The sequence below is a fragment of the Polyergus mexicanus genome, unplaced genomic scaffold (genome assembly GCF_030449975.1).
Source record: "Polyergus mexicanus isolate NDT 795.1 unplaced genomic scaffold, iyPolMexi1.0 SCAF_14, whole genome shotgun sequence".
NCBI lineage: Eukaryota > Metazoa > Arthropoda > Insecta > Hymenoptera > Formicidae > Polyergus > Polyergus mexicanus.
Window position 1 is genome coordinate 532,019 of NW_027223334.1, and position 25,834 is coordinate 557,852.

Sequence of the window (25,834 nt, forward strand, 5' to 3'; positions counted from 1 at the left end):
CTCTCCGAAGTACGAAGCAACTCAACCCGCAACGATCATCATGTACAAGTTGACCGTTCTCTTCGCTCTGCTGGGCTGCGCCATGGCCGCACCTGAACCCGGCTACCTGGCTGCGCCGGTCGTCGCGGCGGCGCCCGCGGTAGCGGTCGCCCACACCGTCCCGGTCGCCACCAGCTACGCCAACACCTACAAGGTGTCCGTCAAGAGTCCACTCGTGGCAGCAGCCCCTGTCGCCTACACCGCACCGGTCCTCAAAGCCGCCCCGATCGTTGCCGCCGCGCCGGTCGCCTACGCCGCCCACGCACCCGTCGCCTACGCCGCTCACGCACCCGTCGCCTACGCCGCTCACGCACCCGTCACCTACGCCGCTCACGCTCCCGTCGTCGCTCTTCACTAAGGCAATCTCATCCCTAACCATTCTTCGCCCGTTCTCACGTTTCTCACGATGACCAATGTGCGGGCGACGAACAACATCCACGTCGTCCATCCGGACGCAGCGCGACGATGACGATTCATCGAAACGATCGATCCATTGATCCACCTGCAGATCTAACTAATCGGACTAATCTTGTACCAGCCAGATCGCGCGATTGATCAATAAAATTTGCCATTTCTGCCTTTATGTAAAGATGCCCTATATTTATTTGATCCTCGTTATATAATCCCTTCAACTAGAAGACGTATGAAGTGAACATTTCTAATATATGTATATATTTATATTTCAGAGTTTTAGCTTTAACGGTCACCGAGTAGTGTAATAACAAGCGTCGTGTCGCGTAAAACATTCCCTTCTCGCGATTATGAAATTTCAACCATTTCGTTCTCATGCCACACGCTATCACGCCTAAGGGATTAATTTCTCCGTATCACGGATCTATCCGAGCTTATGGAGGGTCGCGGATCCTTTCTTTCTCGCTCGCTCGACCCGTCCCGGAGAGCTCCAACTTTTTACTCGCACGGACGATGGCCAAACACGAAGCGTCGTGATCACGGGGTGATCTCGTTCTTATATAGGTTTTTTTTTTTTTTTTTTAAAGGTACACATCGCGCGCGGGCCACGTCCGCGTAGTACGTCCATCTACCTACCTATCCGTTTACGTGAGGCTTTTCTCAAAATAGGATTTGGAAGGACTCGATGAAAAGTGTTTACCGACTTGGCGATCAACGGTTGTTTGAGTTTCGGCTTTAGCTCCGTTGCATTCCCCTCTAACTCGACAATCGCGAGCGAAACTTTGCCGGGCGCCATCGGGTCACGTATTGAATATATTTGCAAGAAACATATATAAACCCGCCTGTGCACTTTTCACGAAACTAACTCGCTAAATTCTTTACGAGAGCTTTAAAATAAAGTCCCTTCACCCTGAAAAAGAAGACAAGGAGAGAGAGAGAGAAAAAAGTAGAAAGAGAGCAGAGGCGAATTATTCAATATCGCATCTACGTTTGTAAAGAAAAGTTATAAATGTATCTAAACATATGTTATGCTAACATGCTATCGACGTATCATCGAATATATCAACCTTTCGTACATTCAAACTGCATGTGCTTTATGTTAAAAAAGAATCATATGTTTACTCTTTAAAAAATATATAATTCTAAAAATATACATAATATTGAAAATCTTGAAATCTATTTAAAAGTTTCGCCCCCAAAATTGACAAGAGTTGCTATTTTTTAATCACTTTTTGATAATTCTTATAATATAATTCAGTTAATTTTATTATTTCCGAAATATATGCGTGGTTATTATTTTCATTTTAATTATAATATCGTTCCTCGTCGAGTTTGCCATCGTTAGTATGATAAAAACGAATAAATGACATTGTCAAGATTAAGCGCGTTTTCGGCCTTAATTTTACGCTCGAGCGCTTTTTACGCGTCCCTCTAGGAGAAGTACTAATACCACTCTTTTTTTGCTTCTATGGCGTAAGTGCTTATTGTTACCGCGACGTGAAGAGTAAAAGTAAAGTCTCGGGATCGTGTAAAGGTAGCTCCTTTGTTCGACTGTCAAGCGTACTACCCCGCAAACTCATGACGATGGCAAAAAGCTTAACGCTTTCAGAACCAACAAGCGGCAAGAATGTAAATCGTATATTCCATATCTTTATCCATATCTTGATTTTCGTAATGCGATATATCGTTAATCTATTTCGCACAATTTCGATCTTATTAGTAGCATATATTTTAATATCGGAATTATTTTTGAAATTTCTTGCAATTAATTTACAATTACGATTTTTATTTTTACAATGAGAACCATTAAATTGAAAGACATTCTCTTAAAATACAGTTTTCAGAATACAAAGGGAGATATATCTCGGAAATTTCGGGAATCTTTAATTATTCTACGCGAACCAAGAATTATATTTTATAAGAGTATATATTACACAGATACGATCAATACCGTCCCCCACTTATTTCTTATGGGAATTACTTATAAAAATCTCCTCTATAACATATTTAAATGACGATTAAATCGGAGGTGTGTTATTTTTTTATACAGTTTTAGGAAAAAATATTTAAAAAGAGGAATAAATAAAAATTTAATATGTTTCTTATAGATAGAAGCATTAATCGATTAAATTCAATCTCCGAGCCAGCAAATATTATTCTGCGAATTCTTTAGACAATTTCTCGATTGGCTAATAATATAAAACTAATTATAAAAATATCGACACCGGCGTTGTCTTAATTTTTCCGAAAATATTCCGCGGTTTGATACATCTACGGCGAACGTTTTCTTTCGCAGTGCAATGTGGAATCATTCTCGCGCCTGTCGGCAAGCTCGTCTCCGAAGAGGTTGTCGAGTCCCACGGCAACAACGTGGTGCACGCATCGGCGCCCTTGCCCTTGGTACCCGCAGTTTCACCTGCGCTGCAAAGATACCCAACGAACGTGGCACCGGTGCAAGAACCAGTTGCCGAGATCGTGCAACCCTTGGCGAAGGTATCTTTGGTCGCTGAGAAGACGATCGAGACCCACGGACATCGTATAGTCCACAACACGCATTCCCTGCTCCCAGTGACAGCGAAACTTTTGCCAGCCGTCAAACCGTACGTAGCGTACTTCGCGGACTCGTCGATCTTTCCGACGTATCCTCACGATCAGCTGTTCGGCGAGAAGGTACCATACCTAGGAACCGATTAAGGACGTCAATATACCGTTCAACAAGACGCATAATCAATTCCGAGGATTAAAGTATTAAACATGAATAATTCTAAAGAGCACGATCAAATTTATACAACAACGATACTTTCCTTAGAATTCTTTTTATACGCGTAGAATCTTGTTAAAAAACAAATATCTATAATCTTATTTGGATATATTTTATTAAAAAGTCTAATTAAATTAAATTTTTTATTATTTATATCAATGAGAAAATTAAGTTTCATAAATTTGAAATGTAGATTGTCGGTCCTTTTACTGTGCTCTTTAAAATTAAAGAGCCCTAGCTTTATCATTAGCCTTTAATATTTGCGCAAAATTAGTATTCGAAACTGTCATCATTTCCTCTTGCGACGACATTGTCCCCGCAAATCATTTTCAAAAATTGAGAGTCTCGAGTGTGTTTGCGAAATGAACCTCGTCGTTCGCGTGAATCGATCAACGGGCCAAAACCGGCAGTCTTTGGCCTTGGAAAGAGGTAACGTTTGTTAAAAATTTCTTAATAAATTGTCATGCCTTTTCACGTCTAAATCGTGTATACTTGATACACCAAATATCTCCAATACTCCCTCCACAATATCCACACACTGCTCCGTTCGTATCTAAAATTATTCTTTTTTTTTTTTTTTCGTACAGTATCATCGCTATCTATTTTATATTAGTGATTTCTCTTGATACTTTTGAAATTTTTTAGCGCATAATTATGTATAAATATACACGGTATCGTCCTGCCAATAGGTTTGTGTCTCGATATAAATTACGGTGCGCGATTGCCTCGAAGCGTGTATGCACGAAGCTTGGATCCTCAAGGTCTCGGGTGAACGAACCGCGAGTATTGCTAATGACCTCGGTATCCCTGGTCTACGGAGAGCCTTCTTGCGTCTCCCTTTCTTTAAATCACGCCCGTTCTACACGCGCCGGTAGATACGTATATCCCGGCCAAGAAAATACCGACGCGAGAGAATTATAGCGAGGACGTACGTGCCGCGTCCAAGGGACCACGGTGAATCGATAATTGAAAAATGCGAAGTCGAAGGGCTCTCTCTCTCTCTCGCGCCGGGATTGTTTCGCGAAATAGAAAGAAATAGAAATAGGAAGAGGTAATGGAAGAAGCGTTTCCCGGGACAAGGTATATTATTCTTATTGCCGTGTACGTTTTATCCGCTATATATCTTTAGCGGAACCTAATGCCAAGAAAATCTGCACTTTAATTTTCGTTAAGAAAATAAGAGATACCTATAGATTCTTTTAACGTGTCATCCCTTTTACCATTTGCGAGATGACATTAGAATTATTTCTGCGTCATCGAAAGGACCAATTTATCGATAAAATATGTTTTCTCTATTGTCAATTTATATTAATTGATTAATTTTATTAGTTTTATTAGTCTTATATTAATTAATTGATTAATCAATTATTAATTAAACTGGATTTATAAAAAGGTTGACAGATTCTTGTACGATTCCAACTTGATTACATCGGCATTATAATTAATTCTAGACCGCATTAGCTCAAGTCTCCTTATCATACATGAATTGTACCTAATTCAGGACTGCATATAATGTAGGCAGAGTCAATATATATCGCAAAGTGAAGATGCGCCGCGTTGCAATCCCCATCTCATCCGTCCCTGAGACCGAGAAGGAATGCGGCGGCGGTACGGCAGTTGGGAACTTTTGTAGTACCGGACGAGTCTACTTTTTACGGTATCCCCCGAGACCTCTATAAGTACGAGGAGACGGAGGCCGGAGTGCGCACTGACATAGAGCATCCCGTTCCCGAGTACATCCGCGCAGAATCCTCCTTCAAAGTTCATCATGCTGCGATTCGTAAGTAAATCCGATCGGAAACACGCATCTATAATAAATTTCACGATTTTGTAAAATTAAAAATATTAATTAAAAATCGTAACAAGAGACTCATATACAGGATGTTAAAAAAAAAAAAAAACTATTCAATATATATATTGTAGATAGGACACACCATATTAAGTGAAAAAAAAAAAGGAAAAGAAAAAAAACCTCAGTAAACATAGATCGAAAGCTCAATTGTTTCTAAGATATAAACATTTTTGTACGTTAGCATCACGATTGACTTACTTTATCTCGATATTTACAGAGGGTGTTCCACGTGTCCTCCTTCCATTTCCGCATATACGCTTGGCGTCTTCTCCTCGCGAATCGCAAAGATCCGCAATCGCCGATCGACGACCATTGACTGATTGCCGATGAAATCTTTTATTATAAAGTATGCATGGAAATTGAATGAGGACATTCGGTTTATAAACACTGAGGTAAACATCGTATGCGATACTCAGTATGATGTATCTCATCTACCATATAAATATTGAATGTTTTTTTTTTTTTTTAATGCTCTGTACATATCGCGATCTTTTATGGCATTTATCGCGCGATAATCGCTTGAATATAATAATCTCGTTTATCGCACGCGCACGCTGGCCTATCTCTCTGTTAAGGGCCGGGGATATTCGCGTCACACAGAAAACTCATTTGCTTCGCGCGATTTCGACGGTTTACCTAACGTTGCCCAAGTTTTCGAATTTAAATAGAAGCGAGTTCTCTCTCGAAACGACTAATACCATTATTTGCAGATTCTCGTCGTCGTCGTCGTCGTCGTCGGTATTCTCGGTGTGGCGTGTCCCGCGCCAGCACCAGCCCCAGCCCCGAAATCGGCTCTCGCGCCCGCGCTCACCCTGGTCACCGAGCTGAAAACCCCGGCGTCGACCACCAAGCTGGCACCCCTCGTCGCCCCGATCCCCGCGCCTGTCATCGCGCCGATCTCCCGGATCGCGTACACCGCCCCCGTTTTATCGCAGGTGAGTATGGAAAGTTGGGGCGCAAACTCTCTCCGCATTGCATCCCGTTAAATATTTAAAAATCAATTTACGGGGGTAAAAAAAATGTTCAATTTTTCATAGCGACGCGAAACCACACACGCCCCCCTCCCCCATCCCCCCACCTTCTATGGAGAACCAGAGGGGTAGCTTTACGGATAGCTTCGATTTAAAAATTAAACGGCCGGAAATTTACCTTTAAAAATTATACATCCGTATTTGAGAATTTACTAGAAAATTTATGCGCATTTGAAATTTTAATTTCAACCCTCCTTTTTATAGATTTCGAGATCTTGTCATTATACGAGAATTTAAAAACGCTCTCTCGCGAAAAATCGAGATCAACGACTGTTCACAGTCTGTTATTATTCTTCGTTATTATTATACAGATATCACCGTACGCCTACGCTTATTCCGCGCCGATCGCCGAGATCCCATCGAGTTACTCGATCGAACAGCATGGATACCATATTACCTACTGACCGAAAAAATCATTGGGCCGGTAGCCGTCGACCTCAGTGAAGCCTGTGTGAAAGTTTGTGTATAACGGCTCGCAGCTTGTCTCCTCTCATCGATAATCATCGTCTATCGTGTAACCTCATCCACGCAAAAAAAAAAAAAAGAAAGAAAAAAGAACTCGATGAAAATTTCTGTGTTCATTTTCCCCATATCTCTCCCTCTCTCCTCTGTCCTCCCTTCTTCAATAATCTCTAATAAGGCTTTACTCCAATCGTAGCTTATAGTCATCATTCCTCGTGTTCATCTACCAGGTATATAAATATGAAACCGGAATTTTTGTATAGAAAATACACGTTTATTGTATGAAAATGATAAAAAATATTTTATTCGAATGATGGTGCATTATCATGAAGCAAAATCACTTTGTGTTGCCTTTTTTGATATTCTGGTCGTTTTTCACGCAAAGCTTGATTCAAATCGATCGTTTGTTGTCGGTAGCGTCATCCTCATCCAACAATGTTTGCTATTCGCTGTCTTCAAACTTTTTCGATGATCTTCCACGTTCTTCGTTTCTCACGTCAAAATCGCCACTTTTGAATTTTTTAAACCACTCAAAGCACTGTGATTTACCAAGAGCATGCTCACCGTAAGCTTCGACAAGCATTCGATGCGATTCTGCAGCGGTTTTCTTCAAATGATAACCGAAAATCAATGCTGTCCGCAAATCGTAGTTTCCAGGCACAAAATTCGACATGTTCAACGCTATTAAAAACTATGCTGTTGTATGAAACTTGTATTGTTGTGAGTTGAAAATCTTTATCAGATGTCGAAACAAGAAAATGGCGCCGATGACGCGGTTTGACGGTAATTACATTGACAGCTAGGGCAATCTATGGGCAAATTCCGGTTTCATATTTATATACGAGAAGAGTAAGAGAAGAAATTTACTAAGAATTCTTTTCTCAATCGGCTCGGCCTTTAAGAAATTTGTGTATATTCCGGGAAATTTACGCTTACATTTTATACAATATTTTCGGGAAAGGAATCTTTCGATATTCTTAAATCATGCTAATATACGTTACGTGACGTTATCACTTGCGTCGTTGACGCTGTATCGAGACCATTTACATTCCGGCGCGATAGAAAACGTATAAGAATACCTGAATTAGGTCAAGAGAATTCACGCGCGGCTTAACGCGGCGTGTGATCCGCGACGCGAAATTCCCAGTGTTACGAAAGGCTGCGGAAAATCCCTGTTACGTAATACGGCAAGCGTGCGTGGCGCGTGAAAGGAAATCGGCGACGGAGGCATCGTTGATCACCGATACGTGATGGGAAAAAGGAGACTCCTTAAGGGTTTTATTGTTAGTTTCCGCTCTGAATAATTCTCCCGCGGGAGAGGCCGGCGTGGTGAAAATTGAAAATTCTCACGGGCGGTTCTACCGAAATCGCGAAATTGCAAACTTCGTCTCGCGGCGAGAAACTACGGGATTCGATCGGGCTGGAAAAACTCCCGGGAGACCCGAGACGGCGAAAAGCAGAAGGAGAAGTTCACTAATGCGATCGAATACTTTCTCCCGGATCCTGAGGGTATAACAATTCACGAAATGTAGACAACTTGACCGTACGACGCGTCGATTGAGCCTCGTCAACAGCCTTTTTTTTTTTAAATCCTAAAATAACGTAATCGCGTTCCGATTAATGAGACTGATATGATTTTTATTTTCTCCCAACGCGCGGGGCATCGGACCCTTCTTCGGAAAGTACGCTTCTTCACTTTCTACCGCGCGGTTGACTGAGAGTGAAAATTACTATCCTACGTCAAGCGTGATGATCCAAGGAGTCAAGGTCGGTGCGCTTGACGAGAAGAAAGTATCCGGACGGGTATATGTTTCTTCGGTATACGCTCGATTTATTTCGAAGAAGCGAAGCTGAGCGATTGCGAAGAAGGTTCTGTGAAAAAATGACAAAAATCTAGTTACGAATTCGATTGGAAAAATTAATATTAATCCCCCTGTAAATTACCATAAAAACAATTTAGGCTAACAACCATGAATTTACGGAATATAAATCGTCTTCGTAGTATTTGTTCGTAGCTTTCGTTGCGACATTATATTAGTATCAAAGTTTCCTCTCAAAAATAGTTTCGGTGAGATGAAAGCGAGGTGATAAATTTTACATAACTTTATCGACGAAAAATCCCAAATGTGACGTAAGATCGTTTCGTTCATTCATCGAATACAGCGTGTATTAAATATCAGACAACAACAGTATTGCATTTGTATCGAGTTCCTCCTGTTTCTTACGTAACGCCGGATCTACGAAGAAGATCAAGCCCGTGTTCGAATGACGAGATAAATGATGAGATAAATCGATTAAAAAAGACCATGTAATTTTTTTTTTTTTTTTTTTTAATCCGATAGAAATTTTTCATGCCCGTTCCCTGATTTCAAAAGAAAGCAACATGGTAAAGATCGAGCAAATTTAAATAGAAAAATTTGTATTCGAATCTCGTTAATTGTTTCATCATTAATTAATGAAATAATTTAAAGACGAGAAATAATTATTACGCGCGATGAGAAATAATTATCGTGAATATCTTCGCTCATAATTATTGTTTATGTAATATAAATATATTATAAATATAAAACAATTTTTAACATTATTAATCGGCGCGAATTAAAATAATTAAGAGTATTCATTCCCCTAAATTGTTTAAATATATCCGAGATTTTATTAAAAATTGATAAAAGTTTTATTCAATGTTGTAAAGATTAAATTAAAATGTGTTTAATGGAAAATATACCATTGTTTTACTTTTTCACAACGCAGGATTAATGGGTTATCCGGCTAATACATTGTAAATTATACTATATTGGAGAGTTTATTGTGTTTTTTTCTCACCGTTTATTTTTCCGATAAATATTTTAAATATTATCAAGAAAATACCAATTGTAACAAGAACCACAGTTTCATGCGTACCGGCATATTGTTCGCTTTTATATGGATCGAAAAATACGATATTATATATTGTAAACAAAAAATGCCATACATACGTGTGTATATATAAAATGCGATAAACTTTTAATGCAATAAAAAAGTAAGTACGACCCTTTTCGCCACGCCTTGCATTGCTCAATGGACACACTTTTTCCAAGTTTCCTTTGCTTTATCGTTCGCTAGAGAAGCGTCACGAAGACGGATGTCCGTCTGTGAAATGACTCATGAATGTACCCCACCGATAGTTTGAGCGGTGGCCCAGCATCCCCGAAAGGGACGCGTATATAAAGATTCGTGGCGACTTGGGTAAAAGCACAGACGACGACGTTGTGCAGGGAGAAAGTGTTCGGTTAGAGAGCGAGAGTCCGAGTATAAGACGTGATCGCGAGCCGCTCGAGAAAATCAGTTTGTCGCGAGTGCATCCGGAGACAGCAGTCAGGTGTGTATTATCGAGCAGTTAACGCAATAAATCCTTCCGATATTTTATAAATATTATAAATAATAGATTATCTTTCTATAAGAAGAGGGGATAATATATTTTTATAAAATATATATAATAATTAAAAATTAAATGATTACAAAATTAAATAATTGAAATTTTTTGAAAGTATCCATGTGCACAGCGCATTTGAGAATAAGCATTAACAAGCGATAAATTTTTCATTCTACGTATATTCGAATTAATGTTTATGAATTGCTTTCTGTTAGATGTAAAATTAATTCTGCAACAATATTGTAATTGGATGTATGGCAGTAAAAAAAAGGAAAAAAAAAAAGTGAATGTAATATATAACAAGTATTTAACGATATAAATAAAGCAAGTAATTATTTTAGTATGACGGACAAATTTTCGAAATTCCAATGATATGTTTTTAATTACAAATGTGAATGTAATGTAAATGTAAAATGTGAAAAAAAAAAAAATAAAGTAGAGCGGTTTGTTATATAATCTAGCAGAAATACCATTGTCTTTCAGAGAGAATATTTTTTTACGCTTGATGAAATAAGTAATATTTTTATTGATTATCGATCGGTAATATAATATATCTTCACTACTGTTTGTTCAGCAGGTGATTTTTATTGAGCGATGATTTCTCCGAGTGAAGTTATAGAAAAGAAAGAAAAAAATCACAGTTTTTATCTGTAAATTTATACATTTCTTGCACTTTGTAGATATTGTATTTTATTTTCAAAAAGTTACAATCAAGATAGAGAAATATAATTTAACTCGAATAAAAATGTAATTTTTCTTAACACTATGCATATATATATATGTATATATATCTCATAAAATATAAAATATGCGTACTTTGTTGAAAATAGGAGTGAAAAGGCATCGCCTACGCATCTCTATACAAAAACTTTCTCCCATTTAAATATGCCGCCTCTGCTTCGTCCTTATTCAGATTCGCCGATTATCAAGCATATCTGACCCACTTGTATGCAAATTAAATGCGAATTATCCTTACATTTTTGCTTTTTATTTAACAGAAAGATATCGATATTTATAATATATTATTGATTGAATCAGCAAAATTATTGAAAAGAAAGAGAAAATACACAAAACTTTTACGTATCGTTTTTATCTGTAAATTTAAGCATTTCTTGCATTTTGTAGATATTGTATTTTATTTTCGAAAGGTTACAATCAAGATAAAAGAATATAATTTAACTCGAATAAAAATCTAATAGCAAATTATTTCTGAATAAAATGAATTAAAAAATTTTATTATATTTCCTTATTCATGATAAAAAATACTAAAAATTTCAAACGGTTATCCAATTTTTAATGACGTGATATAATGGCTTTTCTATTGCGTTCTCGACCTACTTTAAAATAATTGATTTATAACAAGCATCGAGAAACCAAGGGTAAAACCAACTGTGTCATTCGCGACTGGAGGAAGTTTCATTACACGAATGTCAAAAAATATCGATATCGGCGCTTTAACAAGATGTCGAGTGGAAAGTAAAAAATTAAAAGTGTCCGCGCGTAATATATACGTAACCACTTTCACTGTCGTAGGCGGTAAACAAAAGAGATGCGTCACAGTCGTATATATTATATATATATCTTTAGCAAATACGGCGGTTTCTCTTTAAACTCCGCATATCAATCAATCATAAAGAAGTTAGATGTTGCAAACGTTGGACATGTTCTTTTTTTTTTTTTTCATTTAAAATTCAAATCATAAACATTATAAACTGCATTCGTTACGCAACTGCTTTCCCCATGTCCGCAAAGTGATCTCGGAACGAATGAAATATATTCGAGGAGAGATGTGCCAGGCGCCGACAATAAATATCACGATTGTACGAACCGGTTAAACGACTTTCACCCAACTTCCTCTCGCTTTCGTTGGTCCCATCCGTGTAATTACACGCGTCTTCACAAGCAAGACAGCTTTAGCCGGTACGGTACCGTCACCGGAAACTCCTGTCTACACGTGGATGAGTAAGAATGTTACTCTAGTAAAGAAGAAAATTTATCTTTACGAACACAATGAAAGTGGATTAAAATTTTAGATGGATAATTTTATGTTAAAAACGTATCTTTTTCATACGAATCCTATATTGACTCGAGATACATCGAGCTATATCGCGGTCGCGATCAACAATAAAGCTAAACGGAGAAAGGTGAGATGTACTTTCACGTGGATTCGCAGCTGGCGTTCGCGCGGAGAAATTGTTGAGAGATTCTCGAGATGGTTATTGGAGAATGGAAAATGGCAAAGGGCTTTGTCTTAAAAATTAAAATACAATAATAGATTAAATAATGATGAAAAACACTAATGTGACAAAAAGATGAGTACGTTAAATGAAATAATATAGATTATGAGATATAAAATATCGAAAAATAAATTTTAGCGATATAAACTATAAACAAGAAAATTTAATGTGTAATAAATTTGATCGAGATGATGGATTATAAGATCGTTAAAAAAAAAAAAAAAAGCTTCTCTATTCGTGATCGCGAGATTAAAAAATTCAATATAAAACTAAGTCTTTCTCGATGCTCGTTACAGGATGAGAACGCAGTTCATTCTGATAGCTTGCTTGGCAATAGCAAACCAAGCACTTTGTACTCAAGTATATGAAACGCCGAGTGAGTCTTCGCAAGTACAATGGCAACCGTCGAAGATTCATGTCTCGAACGAAGACCAAGAGAAATATCATCCTGTCACGTTCGACGTTACCGATACGCAACAGAAGGAATCGCAACAATCGTTGGTATACAACGCGAATATTCAATCAGGCGCCAGCGGAGTCGCCGAAGTTCTCAGTGAAAAATCGGTAAGGATCGTAAAGTACTTTCAATATTAAACGTTAAAACGTGATTAAAGTTAAAATTAAATTTTGAAAATATCAAGTTTTTTGCATTTAACTTTAAAAGAAGGAATATTCCTAAGGTGTTGCTTAATTACAGATCGAATCTGTAATCGACAACATTCTCGTATCCAATCGGCAGGGTCGCAATCTCGAGGGTTACGAAGAGATCTACTCTGATCCTGAAGTAAAAAATGCTCTTCAGCTTGGCAACGATACCATCGCGCGTACTTACATCAGGGACAAACTCTGCTCTCTCGGTTTGATGAACGTGAGTATGCGTCAAGTAGCGCTTTTTATAAATATATATAATAATAGAATATAAAAAAAATGAATGTGCAAAAAAAAAATAGAAATATAATTAATATCCAGAATGCCTTTTCTGTTTTTTTTTTTTTTTTTTTTTTTTTTTTTTTTTAAGATTACATATCGATCTTAAAGTTTTCGAAAATTATGACTTATGCGTTAAATTCTGATTTTTACGCGACTCAAATCTGCTTCTAATAATTTATATTAATTTTTTGACAGTGCGAGGATACGGAAGGACGACGTCCTTATTATTCCCCTCATCGAGACATTTACCCGCACGACGTCATTTACGCTCAACCGGTGACCATTAAACCGGTGGGCCGTCCACTTCCGGCTATACCCGTCAAACGACCTTACGGTCCCGCGAAACCCGTGTCACTGCCTCCGAGCTTCGGTTCTCCGCTTGGACCTAACGTTTATCCTGGTCCAGGACCGACGTTTGGTAGACCGCCACCCGGCTTCGTCGGACCTTACCCTGGATATAAGAAACCCGGTTTCCCTCCCCCATTCGTGTCTAAACCTATATACGAGCCTGGCGTCGATATTGAACCTGATTTCGAGGACAAGTTTATCGATAAGAAACAGGTAGTCCTGCATCAACCGGGCTCCTCGGCCGTTCAGCAACACGTTCACCATCATTATCATCACGGAGACGATATAAACTCTGGCATCGCGCCCAATCCCATCGCAATCCCATCTCCTACGCTCGGTGGTAACGGATTCGGTGGTAACGGATTCGGCGGTAACGGACTCGGTGGTAACGGACTCGGCAACTACGGTTACGGAAACGGCGGTACTTACGGCACCACGTTCAACGATTTTGAAGATTATAAAAAAGCGTTCAAGATCAAAACGCCCACGAGCAACAGCGGTCCGTCCATCTCTTCCGCGAAAGGCTACGCCGATCGTTATCCCGCTTACGAAAAGCCAAAGCAGTTCGGACAATACGGCTCCAATAATCAGTTCCCGGGAAACGGTAATCTCCCGGATAACGGCGATTATCAGTTCAACAATGGCGACGATAGCAACTACGGTGCCACGTCCTATGACGATTGCGTGTGCGTACCGTACGATCAATGCGCCACGATCAATCACGTGGGCCGCAAGGACGATCTCTACCTGGCAATTGATCCGCGCAATCTTGACAAGGACATCGAAGCCGAAACTGTCCAAGTAGTGATTACCGATGGAAATGGCACCATGAGCGTCGTGCGAGTGCCCAAGGGAGTAAACGAGACCGAGCAGATCGAACAGGCGAAAAACGAGTGGACGAAGGAAGCGGCCGAGACGAAAGTTACAAAGCGAAATCGCAGAGATGTCAAGAGCGTTATCAAGAAGGACGACAAGCAAGAGATACAAGAAGTAAGTCGATTCGAATTTCTCTCTCGCTTTTCTTGCAAGTTTCGAGCAGACGATGTGACAATCGATCGTTTTAAACAAATGTAAATTATTAAATCTCGATTCTATAATATATTTAGACTAACAAAAGATATTATTAAAATCAATTGAAATTAAATTTGTATAAAATTAATCGATTGAATTACATCGAAAGCTCGACTCGTATATTCATTAAATTATCAGACATGTAAAATGCATGCTATTATATATAAGCGTTACATTCTAACACATCACTCAGTTTGACACGCTCATGTCAGTCAGTCGATTCGTCCTAGATGCAACCATGCAATTAGACGAATTAAAAACAATAAATTTAGAAGTCGCCGTAACAAAGGACATCGGAACTCGTGTGTGATCTGGGTCAAACAAACACTTTTAACAAAGCGCGAGCGAGGGGAGCGAAAAGCGGCGAGAAAGTCTAGCTGGCCTATAATCTCGACACGTGACTAATCCTCCCGAAAAAAAAAAAAAAAAAAAAAAAAACGAGAGAGGGAGACTACTCTACGGTTCTCCACGTGAATTTGTTCGACTCTCTCTCGTTGCAGAGACTGACGGTGGACAATCTGGACACCTCGAAACTGAACGTGAAGCCGACCTGGGGCGTCAGTTTCGGCCTACCGCAGACCGGTGGTCCGATCGCGCCCCACCCTGGTTATCCTCTGGGAATCCCGGGATACACGCCAGGCTACGGTCCAATTGGTGGACAAGGCATAAATCTAGGTCCGGTTTCCGTGAATCCGCTTGTAGCGGTGCAAGTTACCAAAGACGAGTATGGCGAGAAGGTCGTTAAGCCATACGTAAATCTCCACGTGACACCAAATCCAGGACTTGTTCACAAACTGGGCCATCTGCTGGCTTACAAGAAGTACGGCCTGTACGGCGGGCATTACGGCGGATACGATGCGGCTTACGCTCCCCATTATCACACGCATCGCGAGAAACCGATCTATCATTATCCGTCGAGACCTCCGTTCTATCCGTCGCACGGCGTTCATCATCACTACAGCGAGCACTATCCGACGTATCACAAGCCTCACTACCACGGCGGATATTATCCTTCCTATGATAAAGACGATAATGACGATTATGATGATTACGATTCTTCGAACGACTACGCGGATGATTACTATAGGAACGCTCGCGCGAGAAACGCGAAAGGTGAACAGTCCTCGACAAAGGATTCTTCGCAGGGACCGACCGATGAACGACAGACGAGCGGGAAGATTACCTTCTCGGACAGGAGGAAACGCAGTGCGTTTAACGAAACAAGGTCGGAGGTAAGGACCATCTGCCAGTTTGGCTCAACAGATTTAATCGGTTGGTAATAGGTGATAGAGCCGCTCCGTAAGTGATTAGGCTGTCGGCGGATGACAGAGGACCACGGTGATAACGACTCTGCGAACTTACGAACGCGAGACTGTCAAACTGAGCGTCAACCGGCAATGTATAGTACAGATAAAAAACGAGAACATACACGATAAGTAAAACACGTGCAGGCTCGTTGAGGCTCCGATTCGTCGCAAGATCGATTAATTGATTTGTTTCTATCCACAGAGACGATACGGACGTCCGCCAGTTTGTAGTTCTCATCATGTCTGCTGCGAGAAATCGCACATAATAGGAGCACGCCCGCGACCCGGTCAATGCGGCGTTAGGAACACACAAGGCATCAATGGCCGCATCAAGACTCCGGTCTACGTCGATGGAGATTCTGAATTCGGTACGTGATTCCTAATGCGATTTATTCAACGGATGATACTTACTAGAAAAAAAGAGATTGAGTATCAACAATATGAATTAAAGACATTTTGGAAAATATATTTTAGAATCATTGAATCTCTCAGATATGGAAAGTTATTATTATTTCTTTTTTTTCTCAACAATAGCGAACGTTTAATTAATATTATTATTTGTTGATCGTTGGTTTCTAATAAATATGTGTTGATCTAATTTAATAACAAATATTTAACAAAACCGGCCGTTATTATTTTATATTTAAATTAAAAATTATATTGTATTTAATATCAAAATTATAAACTTTTCAAATGTTTTAAATATCCGACATATTTTATATTTTTCTAGTTAAAATACAATATTAATTTATGTGTATGATATTATATTTAAAATATTTCACATTTACAATATTAAAAATGTTAAATTTTTAATGTTATTGTAACATTAAATAATATTTAATTATAAATGTTATTCTATTATATGAAATGTTTTCTTCATTTAGGTGAATACCCGTGGCAAGTTGCCATTCTGAAAAAGGACCCTACCGAAAGCGTGTATGTCTGCGGAGGTACATTGATCTCGTCGCGTCACATCATCACCGCTGCTCATTGCGTGAAAACTCACGCCGGTCGTGATCTTCGCGCACGATTGGGCGAATGGGATGTCAATCACGATGTCGAATTCTACCCCTACATCGAACGCGACATCGTCAGCGTTTTCGTGCATCCTGAATTTTATGCCGGTACTCTCGCAAACGACATCGCCATTCTTAAACTAGACCACGACGTCGATTTCGGAAAGAATCCTCACATTAGTGCGGCCTGTCTACCGGACAAACTCGACGATTTTACAGGAGCAAGGTACATCTCCCTCTTCCCTAATTTATAAAATACAACAGCGAATCGTGTAAAAATAATTATTATCATCGCGAATTAAGAATCCAAAATTGATGAATTCAAACTTCTAGAATTTTCTAGATTTAGTGGAAAAAAGATTTCACAAGAGACTAGTATTTAGAGATAAAAAAATAATTGCAAAATATATCAAATATAAAATACAAAGTATTTTTATCGGTAAATCTATAGAATATCATATTCTTAAGATTAGATATATTACCATATATTATTTCAAGAATTCGATAAATATTAAAACATTATCAAACGTGTGATTATTCAATTTTTCTCAGCGATTATCTTTATAAAAAAATCTAGCTCGTCTTCATTCAAATTTAACAAATAATCATGACATGTGATAGATGCTGGACTACCGGATGGGGTAAAGACGCCTTCGGCGATTACGGAAAGTATCAAAACATATTGAAGGAGGTGGACGTACCCGTTGTCAGCAATCACGTCTGCCAGCAGCAGATGAGACGGACGCGGCTCGGACCCAGCTTCAATCTGCATCCGGGCTTCATCTGCGCCGGCGGCGAGGAGGGCAAAGACGCCTGCAAGGGTGACGGAGGCGGTCCGATGGTCTGCGAGCGTCACGGCCGCTGGCAATTAGCCGGAGTGGTTTCCTGGGGCATCGGTTGCGGCCAGGCCGGCGTACCCGGCGTTTACACGCGCGTTTCCCATTATCTCGATTATATCCGCCAGATCGTGGATTACTGAAAAAGAAATATCCGATCAATGATGAGTCATATATATTCTCTAGTATGTATAAAAAATTTAACGGAATCTCTCGTCAAATTTCGCGGAATCGAACAATCTTTATCATTTCATGTGTAAATTTGTAGCAATGATTTCGACAATTTGAGACATTTTAATTGCGATCGTAAAGAAAGAGAGAAAAAAGATATATATTTATATACATATTATATTTATATTGAAATGTGAATTTTATTTCTGTTTAAGCAAATTTTATTAAGAACGGCCATTTTATTAAGACAGAGAAAGATATATATATATATATATATATATATATATATATATATATATATATATTCGCTATTCAAATAACTTGTGCCTCTATTCGTTAAGCATTTTCTTCTTATTTAAATGTCTAACTTATTGTACATAATACATAAGTTTATATATTAGATTGCGTGTGTAAGTTATATTTTTGCCGATTAACAATATACACGCATATAATTTACGAAATATGATTCGAGTATTCGGATCGTCGAGTAATGCATTTTCTTTGCAATAGCTTAAATATATTTATCTCAATTTAATATAAATAAATAACTCCTACATATATATATATATATATATATATATATATATATATATATATACCTGTATATTCTTGTCCTCTTCTATCCTGACGAGCGTCTCTTGGTGTGAAATTTCGATTTTTACCGAGGATCATCTACAAAATTTTACAATTAATCTCTGCAATTAATCGTCGCAAAAATAAATAAATATCTCAAGAGATTTTAAGTACAAGATTAATGGCCATTTTTCTTCGTGCAAAATTCAACTTCCGCTACTTTGCAACGTCGCGAGCATTTCGCGACAGATTATACTTTTCGTGGAAATTTAAATATTACAGATAACACAAAGATGTTTCAAGACGTATATGGAATTAGAATATGCTTTTCGAGTAGCTTTTTTATCATCTAGAAAGTTAATTAACGTACCTCTAATTGTGCGACTTGTGCGTACGTCGTCCGTTGTCCATGTCGTCGTTGCACTAAATTTGAATCGGAAGAGCGAACATGACCGAGCATACCCGAGAACGCCCGAAGCTACATTCTCGATTATTAACGCCATCTGTGGTCTTCTCTTAGATTAAAAAAATATAATAATCTAACCTCTCTCGACATATTAGTTTAGATGTGACTTTCGTGAGATTGACATTGAGATGTTAATCTCAATATTGTATCTCACAAATAATAGAGGATAATAACATTGAAAAGCATTTAGACAGGGTGATTTCATGTGTCAAGTCAATCAATAAGAGAAAAATTCGTAGCAAACAGATTTAACGATTACACGATGCCTATAAAATTCATCGGTCGTACAACAGATTTCAAAGGAAAACCCTTATGGGAAATTCTGGGAAATTTGAAAAACTTTGGCGTAGGAAGACTCGTGATAAGGAATCGTTTCCAAAGATATCCCGAAGCCTGTTACATGAAGATACTGAAAGTCGCTGCAATGCCGTTGCCCGATGCCTCTTATGTAAGTATTAATTATTAATGACGGTGGTAATTGTGATACAAATTATTGCTTATATCACAATATTTCGATATAATTTATTTCAGGCTGATCGTAAAGTTATGGTACTAGTCGAGAGAGTTTTTCGCGGTCATAAAAACCCGAAACCTGTTCAACTGGATACTGCGACTTACAAGGCTGATTATATATTGATACCCAAAGATCAGGAGCATTTGTATCTTGAGAATGCGAAAGTACCAGAGAAGAGAATCTTGCCTAGAACGACAGATCTTCCACCACTACTTTCACAAATCATAATGCGTCAGATGAAGGCAAAAGGAGACAAAGTATCCGAGGAACCAAAATTACCTCTTAAGTATAACTTTGATGGGGGGAGTGTTAAGAATTATAGATTAGCCGAGGAGGGAGAAAGTCCTACGGTGAAATTGAATTTTAATGTGGACGAGTCTAGTGTTCTTTTCCCAAAGTCAGAAGAAGTCACGTCTTCGTGAGAGCATGTATTTAATTTTTATAGAATTAGAAGAATAAATATTTTATAAATAAGTTCTGATAAGTGATGCGTTAAATTATTTTAGGCGAAAATAAAAATATAATGATCAGTCTAACACTTTCAAAACTCTGCTTTATTACATGTATAGTCAAGTTCAGGAGTAAAACTGTCCATTTTCTCTGTACGGATGACCTACAATTTACATGACAGTTATTATATATTTTAATTCCTTGCATTCAATCATACTGATACCTTCCAAAATTGGCGCATCTCCTCAACATCCACTCTCTTTCTAATGAGCCAACCACGAACGTATCTCTGTATATGTAAGGCTGCATCTTCTTTACTCCATAGCCATGATTTTGGATAAATTGGCCTAGGACTAGAAAATAATTTTTTTAAAATAATTTCATAACAAAAGTATTATATATAACAATATATAATAAAACAATATGTTTTCTTTTCTTACTGTGATTTTAGCCAAAGTTTAAATTGCGGTATGTCAAACACATTCAGCCAAGTACATAATCTGCTTGGATGACGCGAGTTACGATTCCAAAGGATTTCTGCGAGATAATCCAATCCATTGAAAGAGCATTTATGTGTCTGTAAAGCATAGTACATTTTTTTCTCATTGTAAAGTATATTTTGCGCATTGATTGTAGAAACACAATCAATGCAATACAATTATCTAGAAAATAATATACTTCTAGAGCATTTCGACGCTCAGCTTCAAGTAACATCTCCTCCATTGCGTTTAATAAAGTTGGAAATATATCGTTATTTAAGTAATCTGGAACACTTTCGCGGGATGAATTCATCGTTCCGTTCGCTTGTCAAAAACTTTGTAAATCTATAAAGCGAATATAGATACAAATCAATTGCAAACCATTATATAGAGTGTAAAATTTACTTGTCAACCTTATAAAATAAGCAATAAGAGAAGCGAGTAGACAATGTTAAAGAATAGAAAATCAAAATTCTGTGTATTATATTTCACTAATTTTATCACATCATAAAATAATAAATGTATCTCATATATAAAGATGTAATATAGTACAGAAACAAGGCATTATATCTAATTTCTAAATGTCCAGTGAATCTATAAGAAATGAGTGCCCTCCAACTTGTCCTAAAGTAAAGAAATACCTTCGTGCAAAAAGTATATCACTTTATAGAATGTTTTAGAACCAACGCGTTATTAACAAGTTTTTTTGGAAAAAAAAAAATGTTTCTATTCTTATCTTTATAAAATAGTCGAGAAAGAGCCTTGGCTGCCAGATGGAATTTTTCCACAAAAAAATGATGTGTACCCACTATTTCCATCGGATGTTACCCAAGAATTCAGAGAAATACAAGAAGAGGTGATCGACGTAGTTCATAAAAAACCAATCGATTATCCTGAAAAAACTGAAGAGATACCATCAAAAGTAATAAAAGATATCGTCGAAATAACCCCTATCTCAGAAGAAACAGTTATCCAGGAAAAAAAAATTATACAGAAAGAGGCTTGGTTGCCGGATGAAATTTCTCCGCAGAAAAACGATGTGTACCCACTACTTTCACCGGATGTTATCGAAGAGTTTAGAGAAATACAAGAAGAGGTGATTGACGTAGTTCATAAAAAACCAATAGATTATCCTGAAAAAACTGAGGAGGTATCATCAAAAGTGACAGTCGAAGACATCGTCGAAGTAACTCCTATCCCAGAAGAAACAGTGGTCCAGGAAATAAAAATTGTCCAGGAATTGACGGAAAGGATAGCGGATCATAACGAGAAAATCGATTTGGTTGAAGAAGAGGTCCAAGAAATTGCGATTATTGAGGAACAAGCTGCTATCTCGATGGAAAGGATAGCGGATCATGACGAGAAAATCGATTTGGTTGAAGAAGAGGTCCAAGAAATTGCGATTATTGAGGAACAAGCTGCTATCCCGATGGAAAGGATAGCCGATCATGACGAGAAAATCGATTTGGTTGAAGAAGAGGTCCAAGAAATTGCGATTATTGAAGAACAAGCTGCCATCCCGATGGAAAGGATAGCGAATCATGACGAAAAAATCGATTCGGTTGAAGAAGAGGTCCAAGAAATCGCGATCATTGAGGAACAAGCTGCCATCCCAATGGAAAAGATAGCAGATTATGATGAAAAAAAAATCGATTTAATCAAAGAGAAAGAATTAGTGACTGAAACAACTGTAGCGAAATCCGTAAAAGAGATACCGGTTGAAAAACCTGAAATTATCGAAGATGAAATTGAGCGGCCAGCAATTGCAAAAATCGAATTAGAATTGCCACAGGAACAAGAAGAGTATTGTAATTAAGAGTAATTAATTTTTTTTATAGAGAACTTCGATTAACACACTAACTCCAAGTGTAATTCTAGTTGAACCCGAGAAGCGTGTAGAATATGGCGAAGACGGCATTACTGACTACGAAAAATTTATCGAGGAGGAATTGCAGAAGTCTCTGCCCGCTATAATAGTAAAGAAAATTCCGGAGGAGCCGAGAGCGATGCGTGAAGAAATTTCCAAGAATGCGGTCTATGAGAAAATCGATCGCAACAACTCTGCCAGACCACCAAGAGAGCCTGAACGACAAGCTAGAGAAGAAGTACCTGCAAAAGTAAAGCGAATCATCTCACGCAAACCTGAAACTGCAGATGTTTGTGATGAGACATGCCCTTTAGTAAAAGAGCAGAAAGGCAAGCAGTTAGTTTATTTTCAAGAAGAGGAAACTTCACTACTATCGTTTTCCGAGAAATATTGATTTTCCCCTTCTTAAGGAAATCTATCGCTTATACATTATTTTGCATTTTATAAATTGAAATTTCTTGGTATTGCAGAACGTTTTATGCGCAAATTAAAGGAACGACAGCGGGTCATAGATCATTATTATCTGACAAAGGGCTTCAGCTACTTCGAAGACGTATGCACGTGCTCTCTGGCTTGCATGGTGTACGCTCTAAACAGGGATCCATTCGTGAGAAGCGTATTCGCGTCTCTCGCATTGTTTGCGGTCGGATTAAAGCTGTGCTCCGAGCTGGATGCGTGGGAAATGCCAAATCGCATTTCATAAGATCAAATATTAATATCAGTCGCTGTATAATTATTATTAAAACTATTCTATAAAATTGCCGTCATATTAAAATAAACGAGAAGCTATTTACTAGCATAATATACTATAACTATACAGTGATCATCACACATTTTTTTTTTTTTTATTAAACATTTGAAATTATTCAGGATTTTGTTATTCTTCGACGAAGCGAAGTTTTAATAATCCGCAATAATGCGATTAGCGCGAATAATGCTATTATCAATAACAAGATCGCTAAATAATAATTTTGCGAGATACGCGACTCGTATTTTGGAAGAACCACACGCAGGACTATGTCATCCTGCCATTCGACGGTATTGTTTCGATCTGGAACATTCCTAGCGCGTCTAATATGACCGGCAGGACAATCCAGAACGCAATCCACAGGCTCCAGACACGCCATCGCCTTCACGGTGAGAGAAATTTCGTCAGTCTCCTTCATGCCCTCGAACATGAATGCCTGGAAGATTAGATAGCTCTCCAATGACGATGCCATGTACTGTTCCCGAGGACAGATCTCGCGTACGTCTGAATTTAAGCAACCATCCTTGTCCAGGATCCACAAACTGTTAACAACCTTCTGTTGCTGTCTCTCTTCCACATAGTGCATCATCACTTGACCAATCTTAGAATATCGCCAGCCTTGGAATAGATGGAAGGGTAAAAATAAAAATTAGAATGGTATAATTAAAATACTATTTTACAACATTTAATCGCGGAGAAAAAAAGAGAACTAATGATGTTATGCAATTCTAATTTTCCTCTGTATGTTTGACTTGATTATATTGATTAATTTTTATATTGATTGTATATTATAATTTAGTAAAATTGTATAAATAATATCTTTGTTACGCGTTTTTTTGTGGATAAATTTATCGATTTAGGAGACTACAAGTTACACAAAGCCCCTGTCGGAGTTTCAGAAACACCATTTGTCTTACTAAAGAAATAAAAATATGTACGGTACTATTACCATGCTACTCAGAACTCTAATGCGCTTACCGTCGTCACCGTTGACTAACACGCGCAGCAGAATCTCTTCGCCGAGAACGACAGTGCCGCCTGATTGTATCCTTGTGTCGAAAATGTTTTCCGAGTTGTAAGTCTTCCTAAACAGTCCCACGTCCACGTCCAGAGTGTTCTTAGAACCGCCGTTTAGCATACTCGGAGCGTTTCTCGTTTTCCTGAAATCAACACATATATCTGAATATAACCCGACATTTCCCATCAGAGATGAAAACTCATTTTTGCTACCTTCCACCAAAAGATAAATGACGCATTTTTCTTACATTTCCAAAGTTTTTACGTTGATTCGCTTCGTGTGATACGCGATCTTATCCTGCGTTTTACATCGTAACGTCACCCTGTGATCGTCTCTCAAACGTAGACCAGAAATCACTGGAAATCTTAGCTCGAGACAATACGATCGGTTACCGTCCGCGGAACAATCAACGACCCCGCAATCCCAGACTTGATCCTTCTCAAAATTAATGCGATAAGAATCCCTGACTGCTACCGCTTGACAGGTTTCACGCATCACGTTATCTATCACCGGCGGAGCCAAGTTTCTCGGAGCTTTGATGGATGCTCTATGATATAACGCACGTGTAAGAAATAATTTAAATAAAATTCGAATAAATATGATAAACTTGTTAAAGTTTAATGATCAATTAATCTATTCTATTAATCTCTTTTTGTTTCTTTTTTGTTTTGTTGCAAAATTATACCTAAAAAAATGTGTGAAAAAAGAAACATAGTGCAGAGAGCTAAGTGTCTTGGATTACCTGAAGAACAATTCGTCTCCTGTGTTCTGACAAGACATCTCCTCTACGTTGATGCGATTTGGCAAGGACGTCGGTGTTTCTCCGAGAGCAGGAAGAGAATGAGGAGGAGGAGGAAGAGGAGGAGGAGACTGGGTTGTAGTCTGTCGAGAGTGTTTGCCTTGCGGAAAAGTGGGTCGACGATGATGTTGGGGTGTCTGTAACCCTGTGCTCCCCAGATACCTCATGTCTTGCAAACCCTTGCGTGTGAGAGCTCGCAAGGAATCCCGGTCAGGGGGATGATATAATCCGTTAGGATAGTTTCTGGTCTCGTTCGTTCCTACATTTCTATTATCAATTACCTCCGGCAAAGAGAAATCCGGAATCGAAGCTGGAGGTAAATAACCGTCGTTGTGGAGTAACGCCACCTTAGAAATGTTGTATTTGCGATGGAAATTTACAAAGACCGCGTCCCGAGACTCTAATCCCTCCGCGAGGTTCCCCGAGGATATCGCGCCGATGAAGAAAAGCCATCCATATATCTGCAATAATCATTACATTTAAATCAATATTGAAATCACACACATTTAATTTAATAAATTACTTAGTTTGTTCGTTATATATTACAATCGAATATATTGAATATATAAAGTATTATGTAAAACTTTATTTGTCTCTCGCAATTAATATAATTTAAGTTTTTAAAGCTGCTAGACACAAAGCAAAAGCTTATTTTTTTAATTTAGGAATGAAAATTAGACAATTAAAAAATTACAAGATGATCACCTGCGTGGAGCACGTTTTGTACTGCGAATCATAACACAGTCGAGACATTTTCAATTTGAATAGCGGAATGCAACTGATGACCGATGAATTCGCGGGTGGGCTTTTAAAGCACACGCACCTTTACAAAACCGGACTCCGATTATGGTCATTGTTCCGCGTCGTGATGAACAGGCATCAACGCGAATATCGGTGGCCGGTCCATTTAATAGGTTTCGTGATTTGGTTGACGATCGAGTACTTAGCATAAAACATCGTTCGCATCCTCGATTTTAACGCGGCTGCCATTAATAATGATAACGGCGGGATATGTCGTCCTCCCTCTCGCGCTGTC

General features: G+C 38.4%; 6 protein-coding genes and 1 pseudogene across 6 annotated transcripts; 5 read left to right on the forward strand and 2 right to left on the reverse strand.

Moving 5' to 3' along the window:
• On the forward strand, window positions 1-628 carry LOC138939281 (cuticle protein 70, isoforms A and B-like). Its single transcript, XM_070306932.1, has one exon. The coding sequence runs from the start codon at window positions 41-43 to the stop codon at window positions 395-397; it is 357 nt and encodes a 118-aa protein (XP_070163033.1). The 5' UTR covers window positions 1-40; the 3' UTR covers window positions 398-628.
• A 4,307-nt stretch (window positions 629-4,935) lies between these two features.
• LOC138939282 (uncharacterized) lies at window positions 4,936-6,539 on the forward strand. The gene is made up of 3 exons (XM_070306933.1): window positions 4,936-4,991; window positions 5,774-5,998; window positions 6,406-6,539. Exons 1-3 carry the CDS (start codon window positions 4,980-4,982, stop codon window positions 6,496-6,498), a joined length of 330 nt encoding a protein of 109 aa, XP_070163034.1. The 5' UTR covers window positions 4,936-4,979; the 3' UTR covers window positions 6,499-6,539.
• Window positions 6,540-12,502: 5,963 nt separating this feature from the next.
• On the forward strand, window positions 12,503-17,856 carry LOC138939283 (uncharacterized). The gene is made up of 7 exons (XM_070306935.1): window positions 12,503-12,769; window positions 12,903-13,073; window positions 13,331-14,473; window positions 15,055-15,786; window positions 16,064-16,229; window positions 16,746-17,103; window positions 17,499-17,856. Exons 1-7 carry the CDS (start codon window positions 12,503-12,505, stop codon window positions 17,854-17,856), a joined length of 3,195 nt encoding a protein of 1,064 aa, XP_070163036.1.
• A 1,150-nt stretch (window positions 17,857-19,006) lies between these two features.
• On the forward strand, window positions 19,007-20,841 carry Mrps34 (mitochondrial ribosomal protein S34). Its single transcript, XM_070306930.1, has 2 exons — window positions 19,007-19,371; window positions 19,455-20,841. The coding sequence occupies exons 1-2, from the start codon at window positions 19,186-19,188 to the stop codon at window positions 19,857-19,859; spliced, it is 591 nt and encodes a 196-aa protein (XP_070163031.1). The 5' UTR covers window positions 19,007-19,185; the 3' UTR covers window positions 19,860-20,841.
• LOC138939500 (IQ domain-containing protein K) lies at window positions 19,979-20,705 on the reverse strand. Its single transcript, XM_070307341.1, has 4 exons — window positions 20,566-20,705; window positions 20,328-20,464; window positions 20,105-20,240; window positions 19,979-20,050 (listed from the first exon to the last, which is right to left on the reverse strand). The coding sequence occupies exons 1-4, from the start codon at window positions 20,677-20,679 to the stop codon at window positions 19,979-19,981; spliced, it is 459 nt and encodes a 152-aa protein (XP_070163442.1). The 5' UTR covers window positions 20,680-20,705.
• Window positions 20,842-21,461: 620 nt separating the features above from the next.
• Window positions 21,462-22,936, forward strand: LOC138939503 (probable serine/threonine-protein kinase kinX). The gene is made up of 3 exons (XM_070307342.1): window positions 21,462-22,174; window positions 22,245-22,562; window positions 22,704-22,936. The coding sequence occupies exons 1-3, from the start codon at window positions 21,703-21,705 to the stop codon at window positions 22,934-22,936; spliced, it is 1,023 nt and encodes a 340-aa protein (XP_070163443.1). The 5' UTR covers window positions 21,462-21,702.
• Window positions 22,937-23,099: 163 nt separating this feature from the next.
• LOC138939277 (uncharacterized) lies at window positions 23,100-25,705 on the reverse strand (annotated as a pseudogene).
• Between the last annotated feature and the right edge of the window lie 129 nt (window positions 25,706-25,834).

What these genes read in the sequence shown, in the direction of transcription:
- LOC138939282 (XM_070306933.1), top strand. An exon ending in CCGCCCCCGTTTTATCGCAG is followed by an intron (nt 5,999 to 6,405) that starts GTGAGTATGGAA and finishes ATTATTATACAG; the next exon opens with ATATCACCGTACGCCTACGC.
- Mrps34 (XM_070306930.1), top strand. Translation starts at nt 19,186, where the DNA reads ATGCCTATAAAATTCATCGGTCGTACAACAGATTTCAAAGGAAAACCC. An exon ending in CGTTGCCCGATGCCTCTTAT is followed by an intron (nt 19,372 to 19,454) that starts GTAAGTATTAAT and finishes AATTTATTTCAG; the next exon opens with GCTGATCGTAAAGTTATGGT.
- LOC138939281 (XM_070306932.1), top strand. Translation starts at nt 41, where the DNA reads ATGTACAAGTTGACCGTTCTCTTCGCTCTGCTGGGCTGCGCCATGGCC.
- LOC138939503 (XM_070307342.1), top strand. Translation starts at nt 21,703, where the DNA reads ATGGAAAGGATAGCGGATCATGACGAGAAAATCGATTTGGTTGAAGAA. An exon ending in ACAGGAACAAGAAGAGTATT is followed by an intron (nt 22,175 to 22,244) that starts GTAATTAAGAGT and finishes GTGTAATTCTAG; the next exon opens with TTGAACCCGAGAAGCGTGTA. An exon ending in TTTAGTAAAAGAGCAGAAAG is followed by an intron (nt 22,563 to 22,703) that starts GCAAGCAGTTAG and finishes TTGGTATTGCAG; the next exon opens with AACGTTTTATGCGCAAATTA.
- LOC138939283 (XM_070306935.1), top strand. Translation starts at nt 12,503, where the DNA reads ATGAGAACGCAGTTCATTCTGATAGCTTGCTTGGCAATAGCAAACCAA. An exon ending in GCTCTCTCGGTTTGATGAAC is followed by an intron (nt 13,074 to 13,330) that starts GTGAGTATGCGT and finishes ATTTTTTGACAG; the next exon opens with TGCGAGGATACGGAAGGACG. An exon ending in TTAACGAAACAAGGTCGGAG is followed by an intron (nt 15,787 to 16,063) that starts GTAAGGACCATC and finishes TTCTATCCACAG; the next exon opens with AGACGATACGGACGTCCGCC.
- LOC138939500 (XM_070307341.1), bottom strand. Translation starts at nt 20,679, where the DNA reads ATGAATTCATCCCGCGAAAGTGTTCCAGATTACTTAAATAACGATATA. An exon ending in AAACTTTGGCTAAAATCACA is followed by an intron (nt 20,241 to 20,327) that starts GTAAGAAAAGAA and finishes ATTATTTTCTAG; the next exon opens with TCCTAGGCCAATTTATCCAA. An exon ending in GCCAATTTTGGAAGGTATCA is followed by an intron (nt 20,051 to 20,104) that starts GTATGATTGAAT and finishes TGTAAATTGTAG; the next exon opens with GTCATCCGTACAGAGAAAAT.